The 20,164-nt window shown below is 56.0% G+C and overlaps 1 protein-coding gene across 1 annotated transcript in view; it reads right to left on the bottom strand.

The window, feature by feature from the left end:
* Positions 1-20,164, bottom strand: part of IGSF21 (immunoglobin superfamily member 21) — a 234,606-nt gene that overhangs the window by 61,426 nt on the left and 153,016 nt on the right. The window contains exon 3 of the mRNA XM_032863575.1: positions 16,205-16,326. Within this exon, the coding sequence (XP_032719466.1) occupies positions 16,205-16,326 (122 nt within the window). The remainder of the gene's footprint in view (positions 1-16,204; positions 16,327-20,164) is intronic.

Below are 20,164 nucleotides of genomic sequence, written 5' to 3'. Positions count from 1 at the left end.
GCTCACTCTCTACCCTGCCCAGCCTCTCCTTACCAGCTCTCTGCTGGGCCCTGTTCTGTGCTCATCAGCTCTGGCCCTCCAGGGCACCCCGGTGTGTGGTGTCAGACCTCAGCACCTGCAGGCGGGCTGCTCTAGGGCCCAGCCCTCATCACCCCTCCCTCCGTGGGCATGTTATGGAGGCAAAACAGCCTTTGCCATTGGCTAGAGGCGGGGGACGAAATGCCCTCCAGGGTAGGACTGGGCTGTCATGGGAAGTGATGTAGGTGCTCGAGGAGACCTGGTGATTGGCCCCACAACCCCACGCCCACAGCTCTGAAGAGCCAGCTCTGTGCTCCCCATTCTGGTCTGCTGAACCCCGGAGCCTGGCCCCTTCCTCCAGACTCCCCAGGTGCTTCACTCACGCGACACGACAACAGATGAGACTCACAGCCCGGGGTGGAAGCCGTGGTGTGGTCTAGCAGAGAGGGTCTAGCAGAGAGGGTCAGGGACTCTGGCTGCCGGCTGCTGGGTTCAAATCCTGGCTCTGCCCCTCGCCGGGTACTTAGTACTTAACTTGGGGCAAACACTGAGGCTCATGGCCCCTCAGTTATCCCATCTGGGAAATGGGACAAGCAGCGGCATTTTCTCCGTGGCTGTTTTTACCAGGGAAGACCTGGCACTTGGCACATTGGAAGCCCCAGACAAGTGCTAATATAATTTTTATATAATATAATTAGTGTTGTGGCCACGAAGATGAAAGCAAGAAAAGTTACCTATCTGCTCGGGGGCCCTTTGAGGATTCCAGACCCACTGACAGAGCCTTTGTCGGCCTCTCCTCCCTTTTCTCAATGACTCACGATGGGGAGAGGCTAGGGGTGGGGGCAGGGTCCAGTAAGAGGGGGAGCATAGCAGCTCAGGGGTCATAGCAGGGAGAGGGGTCCCCTCACTGGGGCTGCCGGGCCCCTGAGGCAGAGCCCAGGCAGAGCCTAGCCACAGCTCCTCCAACGTGGCTGTGTGAATGGGAGGAACCATTGCTACTAGGCACCAAGTGGGGTCTTGAGCCCATCAGCCTGAGCTCCAGCCATTCCCCGCTGCCCTAACCCAGCCTAGTGCCTGCGGAAAATTCTAGGTGTGCCCTGCAGGGATCTTGGATATGAACTCGGGCTGTGCTGCATCCACAGATCTCAGAGAATCTTTGGGCCTTCCTTCTGCCTTCCTGTGCCACACTGAGGTCAAGCCAGAACAGGGGGGTCCTGCCTCTTGTCTCAATCTCCAGAAGAGGGCCTCTGGGGAAGGTGGCAAGTGGGGTCCCAGGGCTGGGGATGAGGCAGTGAGTGTCCAAGCAGAGGAGACAATGAGAGCCGGCAGTCCTCAGACAGAGAGCAAAGCACCATAGTGAGGCTCCCGGTATTGGGTCTCTGACCCCTCCAGGAAGACCTTACGAAGCAGGTTACTCTCCCACACCCCGCTGCCCCAGACCCAAGCAGTCCTCACACAGCAACTCTCCAACCCTGGCATATGGGCTGCCTGGGCACGGAAAGACGCCACCTGCATGCCTCGGGCCTCTTGCCCATCCCTGGGCTCCATATCCTGTACTGTCATGGTCTTTGTACATGCCTGCCTGAGTCTCAGTCTCCTCAGCTGTAAAATGGGGCATGGGGCACGGCCTGCCTCATGGGGTGTGGTGAGACTCGAATGAGATCATCCAAGTAAAATATCCAAACCCACGAAAGTGCTCCATGACAAAGCTCTTCCTCTGGGCGGGGGGGGCGCTGACTTCCTCTGCCATCCTGTCTCCCTGCTCCGCTTAACCTGGCGGCCGGTCCATCAGAGGAGCTCAGAAATGTTGGCTGAATGAACAGATGCATACAATGTTCTGCTGGCTCCCGGAATATTCCAGGCCAGAACACAGGCAGGAGCTGTACTCAGGAGGGGCACCAGGGGGAGGAGCCAGGCAGGGGTCGCCCACAAAGCAGAAGGAGAAGCTGGATCCGTCACTTGTTCTCTGGTTCCCTCAGCATTTCCTCCACGCTGAGCTCGGCAAAGCCTAGTGCGGACACTGGCCCTTGCTCCAGGACCAACGCTCTGGTGGTCAGACCACGGAAGGTGATGAGAAAGGCTACTGAGGTCACAGGAACAGGGTGTTCCTGCTAGAGGAAGTGGGGAAGCTCCCCCAGGAGCAATGACCTCTCCCTTCCCTCAGTACCAGTATAGCTGTCCTCGTTATTTTGCACGAAGGGGTCAACTTGTCTCATACAGAATATGCACAACACACTGGGGAGAGATTATAAAAAAGCACTTGTGACCCACTCATCTCTTACTTACCACAACCATGGACTGGACTCTGGGTTAGGCACTTTGAAGACCAGAGGTCCTACAACTATCCCCCTTGCCGCCCAGCCGGTGGGGCTGGAATCATTACTAGAGCTAAGCCTCCGAGTCCCGCCCAACATCACCATGAATAGCATCCTGTAGAAGCATCTGGTAGCTGCCCATCTGCCTGCACCACGGCCAAGGGTGATGGGGGTCCCATGTTTCCATACTCCAAGCCTGCTGGAGCATTTACAGAGCACTGGCTGAGAGCCCAGGGTCCTGCCTCTCACCTCTCACCTGGCTTGGCCACTCACCAGCTGTGTGACCTTGGGCAAGGCACTTCACCTCTCTGAGCTCCATCCTTTCACGTCCCAATGAGGGTAGTAACAGCAACCCCACACTGAGGATTTGCAAGTCTATGGATGGGAAGTGCTTGCAGTATAAAGAGCTTGAAAAACACCGACCTTAGCTTTACTGTTAGTCCTCTGATCTTAGGGCTCCGGTTGTATCCTCACTCTCAAGGGGGAAGCAAAGGTCCAGGGAAGTTAAATTAAAGTGCTCGAAAGCCCCTGGCAGGGTTGGCGAGTGGGGAGAGAGTTATGACGGGCTTTAGTCCCATGGTCCCCACAAAATACTCAACATGCCCAGGAACATTAACTTAGCACAGGAAGGGAGAACGAATGACAGAACCAAACAAATGCCCTGTCAAGGAAGGAAATATGTAATCAATTAACTGAACCTCCCCAAGCCTCTCCAAATAATAATTAGGAGTGTCAGCCCAGCTCAGAAGGAAATTGCCATTGCAAGGGCTTGCCACTCCCCCTGAGAATCCAAACACGAGAACAAAGAACCCATAGGGTGCTGAGGCGGGTTCCGGACATGTCTCGGGACTCCGGGCCTCTGTCTCCTTGGCCCCAGCCCTGGCTGTGCACAGAGTCCTGTCACCCGGGGCTCGGGGCCCCTGGGGACCGGGTCTAACCCCTGTTCACGTCGATAGTACAGCAAAGAAGAGACAGTCAGGGATAGAGCTGGGAGCGACGCCTATCGCCGAGTGCTCCCTCCCATTCGTGCACTGAAAAAAGGACACTGAGGCTCAAGAGAAGCTGAGTCACTGGCCAAGTCACACTGCAGCTTCCCTGCAGACTCAGGACCAGGTCCCTGGGCCCTTGTCTCAATGCCAGGCTGTGGTCTAATAACCTAACCCTCTGACCAGGAGCTCACTTATTTGTATAAGAAGTATTTACTGGCCGCTGACCATGGAGCTACCTGGTACCAACTGGAAACTGAAGGAACAGAGGAGAGAGAGAGGGACCAAGCCCTCACTCTCAGGGTTGCATCAGGGAAGGGGCAAAAGGGAAAACACATATTCAGATATATAAATGAGAGAATCACATTGGGCAGTAGTCAATGCCATGAGAAAGCAAGCAGCAAACAAATAGGAACAAAGGGATAAGGGACTGAGGTTGGGGGGACCTCTTCAGATGGGTGACCAGGGAGGCATCTTTGCAGAGGGGGCGTCTGATCTGAGACCTGGGATGGGAAGAAGAGAAGCATGAGCAAATGTCCTGAGGCAGGAACAAGCTTGGCCACAAGGCTGAGGTGCCCAGAGGATGGCCAGGGAGCAAGAGGGGTGGGTGATGAGGTTGGCCCAGTGGTTGGGATCATCTGTAATCTGGGAGCCCTGAAGCTACAAGAAGACAGGGTTCTCTCCCAAGTGAGCTGGGAAGCCTTTGTAAGGCTTCAAGTAGCAGGTGCCATGATTTGAAAACTCCCTCGGGCTGCTGGGTGTGGAAGGCACCTGGGCAGTGAAGGACCCAGATGCACGAAGAAAGGACTCAAGCTGTTGGAAGCTGGAAAGAAGCAACTAGCCCTTGACTGGACACCAAGAAGCCTAGACCCTGGCCCCTCCTTGGCTCCTGGACTGTGTGACCTGAAGCAAATCACCCAACTTCTCTGGTTGTCTCTTTCCTTTTTCTAAAACGAGAAAGACCTTCCTGCCCCGCAGCCTTCCATGGTGCTCCTTCATCATCTTGGTTGTAGTTGGTGTTACCTGCAAGTGGTGGTGGCAGGTGCCTATTTTGCACAAAAGGCTGGTGGCCCCCATCATCTTCTCATTTATGTCTCTCCAGGGCAAGTGTCAGGTGACTCCTTTTCCCTGACTGAGGCTTAGTTCTGCAACCACCCAGTGATCCTGCTGGGCACTGCTCCTCCGTTCACTCGTTCCCTCCCTCCCCCAGTCCCTCATGCATGCATGCATGCATGCATTTATTCATTTATTCATTCATTCATTCATTCATTCGCACATCCCATCCTCCATTCATTTGGCCACCCGCCATCACTGCACATCCACGCGTGCTCAGCAGTGAGCTCGCCTCCTTGCCTGACTTTTCCTTCAGACCCTTAGGCTCACCCGAGCTCCCATTCACCATCGATCCCACCCAATCCTCACCTCCTGAAACAAAATTACCTTCCGAAGCAAAGATTCTCCCAGAACCTGGGAACTTTATTAGGCTGCGATAATATATTAAAGAGGAGGTCTGAACCACCTGGAGCAAATTCTAATGTGAAGAAATACCACGACGACAAATACTTTGTTCTGAACCGTTTACTAAATTAAGTCCTTCCTGGACATTTTTAGCCTTCAATTTTTTTAATACTGGCAATAAAGTAGTTGCGTAATTAGTAATAAAACTGACAGCCCAGTTACTGATTTTTTACTTAGAAGGAAAAAGATGGGTGTGTGTCTGTGTGTGTGTGTGTGTGTGTGTGTGTGATTTCAAAGAGCTCTGGTTTTCTGACTGCAGATACATAAATGATTTGCCGTCTCAGCAACTCTGTCCCATGGGCCGGGGTTGGAGAAGCCGCACTGAGCTCTGTGGAGTGGAAATGCTTCTCCAGGAGTCAGAAGATGGGCTTCGGTTTCACAGCTGACTTGCTGTCCAACGTTAGGGAAGTCACCCACAGTCTCTGGGCCTTGGTTTTCTCATCTGAAGAAAGGGGGAATTGGCCTGGTTTGATGTCAGAAGGATACTGGCAGATCTGGCCTGAGTCTGGGAGGGGGCAGTGACTTTAAATGGTGTCTATATGTTGGTGGCTTCTACACCTGTGTCTGTTAACCGAAACTTGTCCCTCGCCCCGCGTGTCCATTGATCCACTTGCTGTCTTTGCTCAGGTGTCTCACGGACACGTCTCTCCTGGCCCAGACAGAACTTGGGAATTCTGCAGCTGTCCCCAGCCCTGGCTGATCCTTGCCAGTCTCCCCGTCTCAGGAAGCAGGATCCCCCACCACCGCCACCGAAGTGCTCTGACCACGGCCCTGGAGGCCACTGGCAACTCCTCTCTCTCCCGTGGCCTCCACCTGCAGCCCATCGGTGAGTCCTGCCAGCTCTGCCTCCAGACCCTCCTCGCATGCCAGCCCCTCCGGCCTGGCCAGCACACCCCAACACCTCCTCAGCTCCCCAGTGACAAGTGCTTTCTGCCTCCGCCCCTATGTCCTCCCCGGTAGCTGAGGCTGATCCCACAACCCTGAAACAGAAACAGGATCAACCTCAATGACTCCTCATCACTTTGAGAATACAATTCAAACTCTGATGACCCACAGGGTTCTATGGCAGTGGTTCTCAAACTCACCTGCCTGTGGGAATCACCTTGGGGGGCTTTGCAAAACGGATGCTTGTGACACCACCCTCTCACCCACAAGGTTCTAATGTAACCGTCAGGGCTCAGCCTGGGCGTCGGGAGTGTGCAAAGCTCCCCTGGGCATGCGTAATAGGGTGTGTGGACCATAACACCGGCGTCTCCTGGGAGATGATCGGAAACACAGGATCGCGGGGTTCCCCACCCCCACCACTGAATTTGAACAAGCAATGCCTGTGCGCAATCAAGTTCAAGAGGCCTGCTCCTACATCCCCCCTCCAACTCCTTGCAGGATTCATCACTTCCCACCCCCTTGCTTTCCTCCCCTGCCCGAATGCTCATTCCCTGGCCTCTGCCGGGTGGCTTCCTCTGTACTCCAGACCCCAGAGAGGCCCTTCCATCAGCCTCTCCCTGTGTTGCAGACATAGCTCAGGGACCCTACCTCCTTTATTCACCTCTGTTTCCTGATGTCCACAGCTAAAAGGAAACACTTTAAATGGCAGATGAATCAGTACGGTCAGCCCTAGCTTAGGTGGCTGAAAGGCAGCTCGGTGCCTGGGACACGGCCTCACAGCTACCTCTGCATCCCAGGTCTGACTCGAGTTTGCAGTTCCCTGTGGTTGGTAGTGGGTGAAGACACTGTCTCCCGGAGGCCCTTGGTAATAGGCAACTTGTTCTCCAGAGGAGGAGAGGGCACCCATCCCATCAGCAAGGGACTCAGTTCCATTCACTGGGGAAACCCCCAAGGGAGGAAATTTCTGTGTCAGGGGGAAGCTCTTCCAGCTCTTGGGCTATTCCCCTCTCTGGGCTGAACTTAATACCCACAAATAGGGTCTGAGATCTGCACTCTATAGGTTTGTCATTAGGGTTTAAGCAAATGATGGATGGGAGAGAGTTTTGCTGACCGATTGAAGTAGTAATTCTGCATTTGGATAACTTGTCAGATCGTTAATTTAACTAATCTCTACTGACATTCTGTGCTGGGTATTGATGCCCTAGAGATGCAAAAGGGAAGGCTCCCCATGCTTAAGGGACAAGATCCATCCTTGTGATTGGCGAGGGTGGGGTAGGAGGGGGCGAGGCGTACTGGCCGGGGAACCCCCCAATGCCATACCGCAGTGCATCACCAGAGGGCAGCAGACAGCTTTGCAAGCACTTTCCTCCTCAGGGGGAAGACCTTTGAGAGAAGGGCACATTCTGGGAGCCCCAGGGGCCTCCTCATGGGGGCAGGGGAACAGAGAATGGGGACGGTGGGGGAAGGACACAGCTCTGTGGGAGGTGCCAACTCAACAGAGCAACTCAACTCTGTCCCCTGCATCAAAGACCCAACCGTGGAGAAGTGCTCCTGACCCCTAACCCCTCCCAGTGTGGCCAGTGTGGAATGGGGACCCACCTGAAGCTCCAGAGGCCTCTGGGCCTTGGAATCTGGGGTCCCTGCTGCCATGGAGATTCTGGGGTCACTGCGGGTCTCCATCCCAAGAGATGTAAGGTATGTGCAGGGGGAGGGGAGGCAAGGCATCGTGTGTGTGCGTGTGTGTTTGCCTCTGTGTGTGTGTGTGTGTGTGTGTGTTTGCCTGTGTGTGTGCGTGTGTGTGTGCGTGTGTGTGTGTGTTTGCATGCACAGAGTAAGAGGACAAAGCCCCCACACAGGAAGTGCCAGACCAGAAGGGGAAAGAAGAGAGGAAGGTCATGCTAAGAGGGAAACCACAGAAGCAAAAAGAAAGACTGAAGTCGGGGAATAAGAGGAGAACAACATCGACATCTTCGGGTGGGAAGTGAGGGCCCCGGGGAGGTGGGAGCTCAGGACCAGTCTGTGGCGAGTGGGCCCTGCTGGCCTGGGCCGCTAGGGCCTGAGTGTGGGCAGTGGCGGCGTCTGTGTGAGTGGACAATGGCCACTGGCACAGGAAGAGCAGAGGTGTGATGCACGGAGTGACTGCGGGGGGAGGTGGCTGGGGAGGGGGCGGGTAGGGGTGAGGGGCAGGGGGCGCCTCCCACTCAGGGCTGTGGAAGCACGTCAGCCGGTCAAGGGGACTGATGCCACCAGCTAAGGAGCCGGGGGAGCTCCTGGAGTCCCACTTCTAGAGCTGGGACTGGACTGGGCCCTGCTCAGTCCCCCTGGCCATGGCATCCAGGGGCTGGGAACGGCTGGGCAGTAGCTAGTTTTAACATGGAGACTGACTCTGGCAGCTTCCTACCCAAAGGCACCAAGCGCCTTGGGTTACAGATCCACTGTGTGTGTGTGTGTGTGTGTGCGTGTGTGCACGAGCAAGCGCGTGCACACATCCGTCATGTGTGTGTTGGGATGGACACACAAGGTCATATGTCCTTAGTAAGTTACCCGAGTCTCTAGTGCCTGGCCCTGGGCCTGGAACAAACCTGCTTCCAGAGGCCCAGAGACGCAGTCTGGCTTGGTGTGTGAACCCAGGGTTCCCCACGGGCATGCTGTGTGACCTCGGACTGGTGACCGCACCTCTCTGTTCTTCTGTGTCATCATCTATACAACAGGATTCCATGCATCTGAGATAGGTGCTCCATGGGACGGTTGTGAGGGTGAAACCAGATGATGGGTCGGAAACAGTTCCGCTGACTGTCTGAAATGGTAAGTCCACATTCGGATGACCTGCCAGTCGACTGATTCCACAAGCACTTACTGAGGTCCTGGGCTTCCGTGCTGGGCCCTGGGCCAGGTACTGAGGACTGAGAGGTGAAATAGGGAGGGTCCCTGTCCTGATAGACAGGCCCAGCGCCAGACAGGGGCGGGTCCAGTAACTCCTCCTTCTCCGACTGGTGCTCTGTGCTATCCTGCAGGTGCAGCGGCCTGGGGTTGGGCCCAGTGGGACTCTGGCTCAGAGAGCCACTCTGCATTTGGGGAAAATGTCAGGGGGCTGGAGGAAGAGCCCTTTGCACCTGGGCCCCTTTGTTCCCTAGTCAAGGCTTCATTTTCCGAGAAGCTCAGCATAGGCCCCCGTGCACACCAGCTGTTCTCTGTCCCCCATAAACTGTGCCAGCGGGGCATGGGGAGGGGGGTGAGTCAGGCTCGGGAACTGGTTGGTGCCTGTGAGGTCACTCTGGACTGGGAGGTCACTAGCTGGTCAACTATTTTGTCATCTTCAACCCAAATGAGTGTGGCCTCGGGGACCTTAGGAAAATCGCCTCTTGGCCTCCAGCGGCCAGCAGCAACTAGAATTATCTGAATTCTTTGGCCCCAGCCAGCACATCGGAGCAGGCAGGAGGCGCTGCGTGATCGGATCAACTTTAACTGCAGGACTTTTTTAAAAGACTGATGCCCCAGGCCCCCTCCAGACTCCTTGAATCAAAATTCATCTTGGTGGACCCAGGACTTGATCTTTTTTAAGCCACTGCCAAGGTGATCCTAATGCAGGTGGTCCGGGGACTGACCTAGGGGTTAAGCCCCCCACCCCCACCCCCACGCCTGCCAAGGACAATTTGTTGCAACTTGCTGACCAGACGGAGAGCAGAGCTCTGGGGCTGGACGTTCCCCTAGTGGCGGGAAGGAGAACTGCAGCCTCGCTCCTAAAATCATCCCTGGTTTTGAGACCAGGACCCACTCCCACTTGGGGGGTTCAATTCACATGAGACTAAGAGGCATAATCTGTTCTGAATAATCTGCAGGAAAAGGCTTAAGGTTGTCCTTATAATGTCACCCTGGCTCTTTCGCATTCCCACAGGCTTACTGGGTTCGAGAGAGGAGGGGGGGTCTCCAGCGGGTCAAGAACTGGGCATCACCTGGCACATGCCTGAACACGCGAATGGACATGTCTGTGCAAACAGCACGTGCTGTGCGTATTTTGGAGGACAAGGATGCACGGCTCCTGATAACGTGCAGAAAGACAAGGGAGCTATGTAATTCAGATTCCAACCAACCAGGGTCCGAGGGCACTTGTCTTTGTACCAGGACCGAAGGAGTTTACCCTGCACCTTCACAGATGAGCCTGCAGGAGGGCCCGGTGACTTTTGAGAGGGAAGCAAGCCTCTTTGGACCAAACAGTGAGTGCGTCTACTTAAAAACCAGCACAAGGGTGCCTGGGTGGCTCAGTGGGTTAAAGCCTCTGCCTTCGGCTCAGGTCATGATCTCAGGGTCCTGGGATTGAGCCCCACATCGGGCTCTCTGCTCTGCGGGGAGCCTGCTTCCTCCTCTCTCTCTGCCTGCCTTTCTGCCTACTTGTGATCTCTCTCTGTCAAATGAATAAAAGGAATCTTTAAAAAAAATAAATTAATTAAATAAAATAAAATACATAAATAGATCTTAAAAATAAATAAAAACCAGCACAGTGTTCCCTCAAACAGATTCTAGGGAACTTGTGCTTCGCGGGTTTTGTCTGTCTGTCTGCCTGCTTGGAGGGGTCCTGCCACTCCTTCCAGAGCCTCCCTCCCTCCACACCTCTGCCCACGCAGTGCCCTCTGCCTAGAGTGTCTGCCCCCTGCGCCTCCTTTTCTGAAACCTCCTTATGCTTCTAGGGCCACTTCAGACGCCACCTTCTCTGTGATTTCCCCGCTCTCTCCAGCTCTGATCCATCACTGCATTATATCGGAGTCTTTCCTAGGACAGCTATCACTTTATTACTCGAATTGTTAGCTATTTATCTCCATGTTTTATCTCCGCTTTCTCTCCCTTCATTCCGCAAATATTTATTGTTCCTCTCTACACGCAGAGTAGGGTCTGGGGTTGCTGAAATGAAAGAGCTAGAGCGGAGCCTGGGAGGAGCTTCTGGGCACGTGGGGCTGGGGGAAGGAAGGCAGGCTTTAAGGTCCGAGGAGGAAGAGGCTGGGGCTGCACCCAGACCACCTTTGGGTGCTGTGCCCGCTCTCTACCCCCCACCCCAGCTCTGGGCCTTGGAGGCAGCAATGGTCAATACCGCCATCAAGGGAATATGTGAGTGGGTGTGTCTCGGAGTAATAAAGGAAGTGGAATTTCTGTTTGCTCCCTCTGTCCTCCAGGCTCTTCCTTCATTCACTTAATTTCCCCCCCATCTCCCTCCCCTGATAAATATGAATTAGGGAGGCGTAACTGTGTTCTCCTGTGCTCTGCAAAGGCCCCGGGCTCCTCCCCACTCACCCAGCTGTTCTCCACCTCCAGCCGGGGCTTCTGGGGACAGCGCACATGTTCATAGGTCATGGCAACCAGACCCGGGAGGGACAGCTGGCTCTCCAGCACCCTTTTGCCTCCTGGCCCCTGCCAGCGCCACACTGTGGCCACTCCCTCTCCCAGCTTACTTGGGCTTGGAAACTAAGTCCCAAGGCCAAGGAAGAGACCTGTGTCTCCTTCCCCAGACTCATCTGGGGAGAGCTCTGTCTTCCGCTCCTGGCGCCTCCAACCCACCCTGCACAGGGCAATCAGAGGGAGCTCTGCAAGATATATCACATCAGACCATGACCTTCAGCAGCTTCCAGGACACAGGGCAAAATGCCAGCTTGCTCCCAAAACTCTGGCCACACTGGCCCTCTAATAGCCCCTAGACCAGGCCAAGCTTTCTCACCTCAGGACCTTTGCACTTGCTGTGCCCTCTACCTGGAATGCCCTCCCTACCCCAACCCTGCCAGTGACTTCTTTTCATCCTGTAGATTGCTGCTGAGATGTCCCCTCCTATAAGAGAACTTGCAGCCACCCCCCAGCCTCCCGCTGCACACTCTGTTATTCTTGTCATTCTCTGTCACATTACCTTGTTCCTTCACACACTTATCACCAACTGTCAATATTTTTCCTTATTCTTTTAAACATATTTTTATAGTCTGCCTCTCCTCACCCCTTACACTGCAAACCTCACAAGAGCAGGTCTGATTATGTCTTGCTCTCCATTTTATCCCCAGCACTGTCCCTGACATGTAGCAATTGCTCAATTCCTTTGTGATGAATGAAGGATGAAAACGTTGGAGAAGGCGCGCGGGGTGCGGGGGAAGGGAGGCAAACCGCTCCCTCCTACGTTTACCCAGCTGCAGGGAGAGCCAGCCGGTGGGAGAACACCATAGCTTCTGCCGCTAACTCATCCGCCCCGCAAGCATCTACATATTTTCTTCAATGTGGGGGGGGGGGGGGGGGGCTGGGGGGACAGTGACGAAGACATCAGACCCGTTCCCATGTCCATGGGCTTCGAGTCTAATGGGAACCGCAGACTTTGAACAGGGCATGGAGGGGATGGAGGGGAAGTACCCTGGGGTGTCTGATCTGGTCTGGGCAGTCACGACTGGCTTCCTGGAAGAGGTGGCGAGCAAGCGGAACCTGAATGGATGAGTAGAGCCTCGCTCAGCAAAGGGAGGTGGGCAAGGTGTGGGAGGGGCAGGAGCACCCCCAACTCTTTGAGTGTAGACTTCCCTCGCTGCCAAATTAGGGCCAGTGAAGCCTGCTGGCTCCAGCTTGGTGTTCCTCGGGACATCCAGAACACATGGAATGGGACAAGGGGCTGACTGCAGAAGACTTCGGGATGTGGGATGTGCTGCATTCTGCAAGGATTCATGAGTTTTGCCCACAAAATCTTCCCCTCTGTGGGGGATCTATCCATCTGCTCTACCCGTTCTTGGCCTGGTGGCACAGGTGCATGAGGGCTGAGGCGCAGGCACGGGCGGGCAGGTGTGGAGGACAGCAATAGGCAGGAAGTCAGCAGGTGGAACTGTCACCCCTATCATGCCTCCCCACTCAGGGGGGCCCCAGAGCAGCAGACTTTGTGACAAGGATTCAGGAGCCAGTGGCTAATTTGCAAAGGCGCCCCAGGGAGCTGGAAAGGGAATGAAGTATAGTGGGGAGGGGAGGTGCCAACATGGGTGCATCGCGGAGGTGATCCTGGGGGGAGCTGCTCAGCCTCACTCCTGCTGGGGAGCTCCAGGGCACAGTAGCCATCCATCTGAGTAGTCCCACCCAGGGGGCAGAGCAGCCGGGAGATCCACCCAACATCTCACATCGGCCAAGGCTGCTCTGGAGATGCCCGTCCTCAGCCACATAGCCCTTGTCCTCACCATGATGGCTCTTTCCAGCCCATGTCCTTACCATGGTTGCCTAACCATGCAGCCAGCACCCCAGCATACTGGTCTTTCCCTGGAACGGTGCCCTGCTTGCCCCTCATTATACAGCTGCCATCCGAATTCACACCTTTGTGGAATGTGTACTGCAAATTTTACTTATTTCTTGCTTTCTTTGTTTACTGTCTCCCCCCCGCCACCCCCCCATGAAAGCTTAATGCCAGGTCTTTTGTGTTCCCCACTGGATCCCCCCAAGACACCTTCCACCATGCCAGGCTTCTAGTAAGTGCTCGGTTAAATATCCTCTGAAGGAAGAAATTACTGTCAGCTCCAAACTGGGAGTTCTGGATTCTGAGGTTCATTCTATAGACATTGGATAGATGGGACCTCTGGGGCACTGGGAGAGGCAGTGACCCACTCAAGGTCATGAACTGGGGTGCCACACCTGCACCCCCCAGGAGGTAGAAGTCCCATCACCGCCCCCCCCACGCCCATCCCTCCGGGAACCCCACCAGTGGGAGGACACGCTTTGGGAGTCCCTGGGCTCCTTTCAGCTGCCTGAGAATTGCTCTCTGCCAGTTCTTAGTGATCTCAGCCTCCTTCTCCCCCTACTTTCCCCAGCTGAGGAGGAAGCGGCTCAGACAGCTGTGGAGCTGGGACTCTCTCTAGTTGAGATGCATTAATTTGTAAATATCTTCATTTATATGTAAATGCGGAGTTCCGCGCCCTGCCGCCAGCCCTAATGGGGCCCAGCAGCCTGGAGACGCAGCCTCCTTTTGCTAGCCAGCTCTCCCTGATCCGATTAGACTCCTTCCTTCCCTTCCGCCGTGGCCTCCTCGAGGCTCCTCTGCTCCGGTGCGCACTGCACCGGGAGCCCACCCCTGGAGCGGAGGCTGGGAAAGGAAAGGGCACCGGCCACAAGTCAGCACGGCTGTGTGACCCTTGGGCGAACCCCCTCCCTGCCTGGACCTCAGTGTCCTCAGTTTTAAGATGAGCAGGGCAGCATGGTGTAGGCCCAGGACAAGGTGGCCTGGGGTCTGATGCAGTCGGTGTCATTCCAGCCGGGAATCCCGGGGGCGAGTCCAACTTTGACCCTGGCTGTAAACCGGGGCTAGAGAAAACAGTAACATCTGCGCGTGCATTTACAGGGTCTTTTCATGAAGATGAGAAGAGCCAGAAGACACATAAGGGGCCTTTACGCAATCTGGAAAAAGGTGAGGGTGTTTTATGGTGGAAGAAGGAGGGGGTTTTCTGGGCAAGAACAGCAAACATGCATTGCTCAGCGACTGTGGCAGCACTTAAATGTGAATTAACCTGGGGACCCTCACAAGGCTGCCAGGAGCTGCTCACTATTGTTATTCCTATCTAGCGATCTGGCAACTCAGGCACAGAGTTACCAAGCCTTGGTGACACTAACGCACGAGATGGAGGGGTCAGCACTGGAACTCAGGTACCCGGGACAAAAATCTCATGTAAATCCCACTATGATGGTGAGAAACCTATCCGATTAAGTCTGCTTTGCAGGGCAAGAAATGGACACCAAGAGAGGTCCTCATCCAAGGTCACTCAGTAGGAAGTGGCTGAGCTCCTTCTGAACCAGATCTCCTGGGACAGTCCCGGGGTTGGGCTCTGGGGGCTCCACTGAGCACGAGAGGCTGGGAAGGGCTGGTCTGGGGCTCCTTCCTGGCCAAGGACTCCAGTGGAGGGCGGGAGATGATGACATAGGCTGGGGTGCGGTTGCTTCTCAGAGACCAGGGTAACCCTGTGGGGGTGGGGTGGAGGCAGGTGGTGGGGTTCTGGGAAGCAGTGGGGGAGTGGGGGGGGGGATCTGAGTGCTCACCTCCCCAGAACCATCTGTGGCTCCCAGGACAGTTATCTGCTTCCCAAAATGAGGTTTTCATCTTGATTGTAACTGGCTGGTCTTAGGTGTGCTTTAGTATTTTAAGGCGCCCCAAATCCTTCTTGGAAGCAGGTACAGGGGAAATCATGGACGTGAATAGAGGCATCTGTGCGGCCATTTGCTTGCATCTCCCCCATCCCCTGGCGCCCACATGCTCACCAGATTCCCCCAACAAGGGCTGGTTCTCAGCTCCTGGCACAAATCCCAGAGAGGAGGGGAACAAAGAAAGGTCCTCCAGGGGAGCACCACCTTCCCTCTTACAAAGTGTGCAGGGAAGGATCACCCACCAGATTTCTTATGCCGGGCTGGGCGAGCCCTGTGCAAACTTCCCACCCAGTTTTCTATTTTATCCAGGGAGGCCTGAGGTCCTAAGGGCTGAGGAGCATACCCAGGATCAGTGTGCAAATTTCACTGTGCACCTACTATATGCCCGGCCTGCAGACTGCTGCTTTTTGCCTGGACACCAGGCAAAGCATTCGGCTGTGTCGCGTGGAAAAACACACACGTGTGTCTGTGTGCAAGACTGTGCACATTCAGTGCCTGTGTGAAGCTACTTCTCATGGATGTAGTGAGGCTCCCCACTCCCCATCTCATGGAGGGGTGGCACTAGAGGGCCGGCAGCCACCTGGCTTCGGGGGACAGTCACTCTGCTTAGGGTGAGAGGCCATCTAAACAAGGTGTCTCACGGGAGGGCATGCTTGAGCTGGGCTCTGAAGACCGATGAGGGGCTCAGCAGGTCCCTGGAAGGAGAGCCACACTCTGGCACATGAGCGGCAAGGGCAAAAACAGGATTGGGGCCTTTTAGAGAGCACACGAGGAGGGCCGGGGCTGCGGACACCCACACACTGAGAACACAGCAGGGCATGAAATGGGATTTGTTGGCTACCTTAGAGTCTTCTAGAAAAGGGGTGGGGTAAACATGTCAAGTGTCTCCATCCCTGAGGACCCTTTCCTCCCATTCTGCTGCCTTGTCTGACCCGGATCCAGCTGTTTAGGGTCTAGCTGCCTTGCTGGGCGGGGGCCCGCGGAGACGGGAGAGTGTGTTGTCCGCGCTGCTGAGCCAGGCAGAACGGGCTGACATCCCAGCTCTGTCCCTGCGGCTGCAGGACGTGGGGCACGCTTCTCACCTCTCTGGACCTCAGTGTCCCCGCTGGGAGGAGCTGGCTTTGTGGGGCTGGGGGTGGGGCACGCAATGTGGAGGGTCTGCTGCCTGGGGCAGAGCTGCGACTCAACCCGTCCCTGCTCCTCCTTCCAGGGGAGGCCCCTCAAGGCACTGGGTTCCCCTCTGCAGCACAGCCCTACGCCCCGTGGTTGGGGGGAATGACCGTGAGAACGCCCAAGAGCATCACAGGGCATACGATGGGAAAGGGCTGGAGAAGTGGCCCCCGGCGCCCGGCCCCTCACCTCACGGTGGACTGGTACACCAGGTCCTCTCTCTTGCGGTAGTTCTCCATGTGCGAGTAGTTGGTGGAGAACATGGCATCAAAGGTAAAGATCTTCTGCTTGATGGTGCCGCCGTCTGTCACCTGCAACAGATCACAGAGGCAGCTGCGGGGAGCGCTCAGCCAGCCCCTCCCCTTTGCTCCAGAAAGCACGCACGGGGGGGTTGGGGGACACTGGGAGACTCAGAGGCCAGTACGACCCGCACCCCTGGGGAGGCCTCTAGGGGACATGTCACTGCCTCCATTAGAACCCTCCCAGGTTATCCCAACTATACTGATGTGTAAACTGAGGCTCTGGAGGGAAGTGACTTCCTGAGGACCTATGCCAGGAAGGAGCAGAAGGAGCTTCTGACCCAGAAGCAGCAATAGTTTCTGGGAAATTCTGTCAGGGGTAGGCCCAGAATGCAGCCCCCATTTGGGGATAGGGTCGTCACAGAGGGCTTCCTGGAGGAAGCGAGGTCTAAGTTGCCTTCTGAAGGAAGAGCAGGAGGCAACCTGGCAAAAAGTGGGAGTGCAGGAGGCAGCGGAGAGGAGACAGCAGGAGCAAAGGTCCTGTGGTAGGAAAGAGCAGGTGCGCTCCAGGCAAGAAGATTGTGTTCAGAGCGCCCGGGGCAGAAAGGCAATGGTGAGAAACCAAGAGCTGCCAGTTCCTGGAGGGCCTGGGAGGCAGGGGAGCGCAATTGCCCCTGAAGGCAATGCGGTAGAGGTCACCTTGGACATGATTTAGGGTGAGGCCTGTCTGGAGGCAGGGGGACCTTGAGGAGACTAGGGAGCACTCAAGCCAGCGACCTGGGGATAGAGCCCCCTGGACCACAGGGGACGTCACCGTCCTCAAAGGCTGTCCTGGGGACAAGCCAGCAGGGAGGGCGGGAGATCCCCCCCTGCCCCTATGAGCACAGAAACCCAGAGGAGTCCAGGGGGGAGGGGAACCCCAGGAGGTGACGATAAAGCCTGCGCAGAAAGACGAAGGCTGCTCCGGCACCCAGCTGTTTGCGGCTGATTAAAACTCGGACCCAAGTGTCCAGCGCTCCTGCTCACGGCCGCCCGCCGCCTCCCCACGCCCCGCGCTGCCTGCAGCTAATGAAAGTGTTACTCCACAAAGCAGCAAGGTATGTGTTGTCACTGTTTCAATTATTTATCTGTTGACTCGGCTGCAGTTTTCCCTACAGTTTTCCGCCTGCGTCAGCAACTCTATTAGAGACCGGGAGCTTGCCGCCTCTCGCGGCTCAGCTGGGCTCCACGCTAACAGCCTGCAACCCAGGAGGCTCATGCCTGGGCCTGGAGAAGTGGAATTAACTCCCTGCAGCTCTGGTGGTGGAGGCAGGGGGGCCGGCTGGGAGGGCAGGGGTCCGGGGGACTTTCTCCAAGGCGCTGGGCGCAGCTACGGTGGGGGCGGGGGATGCTGAAAAGATCTGCAGCCTTCCCGAGAGCACGTGCCTGGGGGCTCCTCTGGGCACCTCTGGACCCAAGCTGACTTGAACCATATCTGTCTGGCCTATGTACCCTGTTTTTGGTGGCTGGTTTAGGGGACACAGGTTCGATGCAATCCGGTGAGCATTTATTGAGCGCCAACCGTGTGCCAGGCACCGGCCCACATCAGTATGTGTCACCTCTCCCCAACCCCCCCCCACCCCGGTCTGCAAGCTCATAGGGAGTGAAGAGGCCCCTAACCGTCCCATAGGGAGTGAAGAGGCCCCTAACCCGTCCCAACCCCGGAGACAGGGTTAGAATGGTGATAAGCTCCAGGACCGTGTGGGAAGATGAGCAGTGGGACTGACTCCCCACAGCATGGTTTCTCCTTACCCCTCCCTAAGCTCATGCCCCTCTGACACCTCTGGGCTTCTCTTCAGCTCGTGTCCTCTTCACTCGTGTCCCCTGTGGGGCTGTGTGCTCTCAGCTCGCCTCCTCTGCACCGCGAGCCCAGCTGCCCAGAGAGGGGACGCCAAGACCGGGGGACGAGGGAGGAAGAGGAGCAAGTACCTTCAAACCAGGGCCTTCAGCGGGGGGGCGGGGGGGGATGATTTTGCCCACGCCCCGTCTTTGCGACATCTTTGGTGTCACAGCCTAGCAGGACGGCGGTTTGGTGCAGACGTCTGGGGGCAGAGAGCAGGGATGCCATCACCATCCCAAAACGCGCAAGATCACCCCGAAGAATTATCTGGCCCCAGACGAGAAAGGTGCCATCGCTTTGTGCGGACCCCCTGTGCCCCTGGGAAGTGAGTGCAATGAACAGCAGCTTGCCCATTTCGCAGAGGAAGAAACCGTGGCTTAGAGAGGATAGGAGATTCAGCCGAGGGCACGCGTGGGGGTTCCTGGTGAGGCTCTTGCTCCCATGGTGGGGCTGCCCTCCACCCCCAAGCCCTGCCAGGCAGGCGGGACCCCCAGGGGCTGAAGACAGAGCAGCTGCACTCGGTGCCCCCACCGCCCCCCAAGCAGGCGGCTCCTTAGCAGGAGGACACCGGGAAGCCTGCGGAGTCTTGAGGAACGTTCTCCCCAAGTCGTAAAAGTGGAAGGCGTCCTGCCCGTGTGACTTGCAGCCTTGCCTCCTTCAGGAACTGCTTTTTTATCTCCTCCTAAAATGCGGCAGCCCTTATCGTCCCAATCTCAAATTTCACTCCATTTTTTTTTATTATACAAAGGAGAAAAAAAATCTGTCGGTAAAACTGTCTCCTCAAATTTATTCGCCGGGACCAAAGATTTTATTACTAGGAAAATACAGCTGCACCCCACACGTCCACACATACCCGCACACCCCAGATAAAGCACCGAGGAATGATCTGAGTCATAAATCACTGTTTCCGGTTGAGGGACAGGGGAGTTTCAAGGACGCACCTAGTTTTCTTTTGGTTTTATTTACATCTTTTTTCCTGGGGCCAGAGTCTGGGGCCTCCCAGTCAGCTTAGGAGTAAATCATGCCTTCCCATTACCCAGGACCAGGACGGGCACTTCGGTGGCCCAGCTGTGAGAGCCCAGCTGCTGGCTCTCTGCCCTCCCTTCCTCCCTGGGCCTCAGGGAGGGTTCTGGAAAGAACGGGATAGCCTTGGAATGCACACTCAGGTCCCAGGCCCGTGGGCGAGGGCCTATTTGCAACGATGTTATTCTCTAGTTCTTGGTGGTGGCAGCCCCTGGATTGGGGGAGGAGGGCTGTCACAGGCTGTGGGGCAGCGGACATGGTGAGCCACACCTTCTCTTGAATTCTGGAAACACTGCCCCAGACCTAAGACCTGCAAGTCCCCCGGGAGAAGAGGAGCCAAATTGTGGACCGGACAATTGAGCCTGGTGGGGATGCCCGGGCCGTAGGTCACTGGGAGACCAGAGCCAGGGAAAGCCTGGCTGTAGCCGCAGATATTTGCCAAGTATTATCTGACACCACGGAGGAGGCAAAGATTCTTGTGGGGGGAGGGGTGATCACAGAAGGCCTCCAGGTGGAGGTGGGCCCCTTCTGAGAGTGCTTAGTCCCGGGCTGGTGCAGAGACTCTGAAGCAAGCCGCAAGGCTGATTTTCTTCACCCCTAGGAGAGTTCTTGACTCTGTTACTAAGTAATTTGGTGCACTTCACTTCTCCAAGCCTCTCCTCTCTCCTCCGTAAAGTGGGATAATGCAACCCACCTCTGAACCTCTCGAGGATTAAATGAGATAAGGTTTGTAACAGCACCTGATGGGTGGGGAAGTGCTCAGTAGGGACAACTATTTCTATGCATATTAACAATTTTCTTGGCCATCCCTTCCTCTGGGTCCCTTGCCACCCTCTCTAGGGCTGGGGCTGGAGGGTAGAATAGCTCTTACTGGAAAGCCAGAGGATGTAGAATGTCCATAAGTGGAAGAAGGGGGTCCACCTGGCAAGGGAGGACTGGAGGGCTGGTGGAGGGAGAGGGAGTAGAGAGCGGGGCCCAGGACCTGGCTCGCAGTCAGTAGAGCCCAAC

Source organism: Lontra canadensis, unplaced genomic scaffold (genome assembly GCF_010015895.1).
Source record: "Lontra canadensis isolate GAN:19392208 unplaced genomic scaffold, GSC_riverotter_1.0 scaffold25, whole genome shotgun sequence".
Lineage (NCBI taxonomy): Eukaryota > Metazoa > Chordata > Mammalia > Carnivora > Mustelidae > Lontra > Lontra canadensis.
The sequence above is the reverse complement of the archived record's forward strand: the minus strand, read 5'-3'. Positions and strand labels throughout refer to the sequence as shown.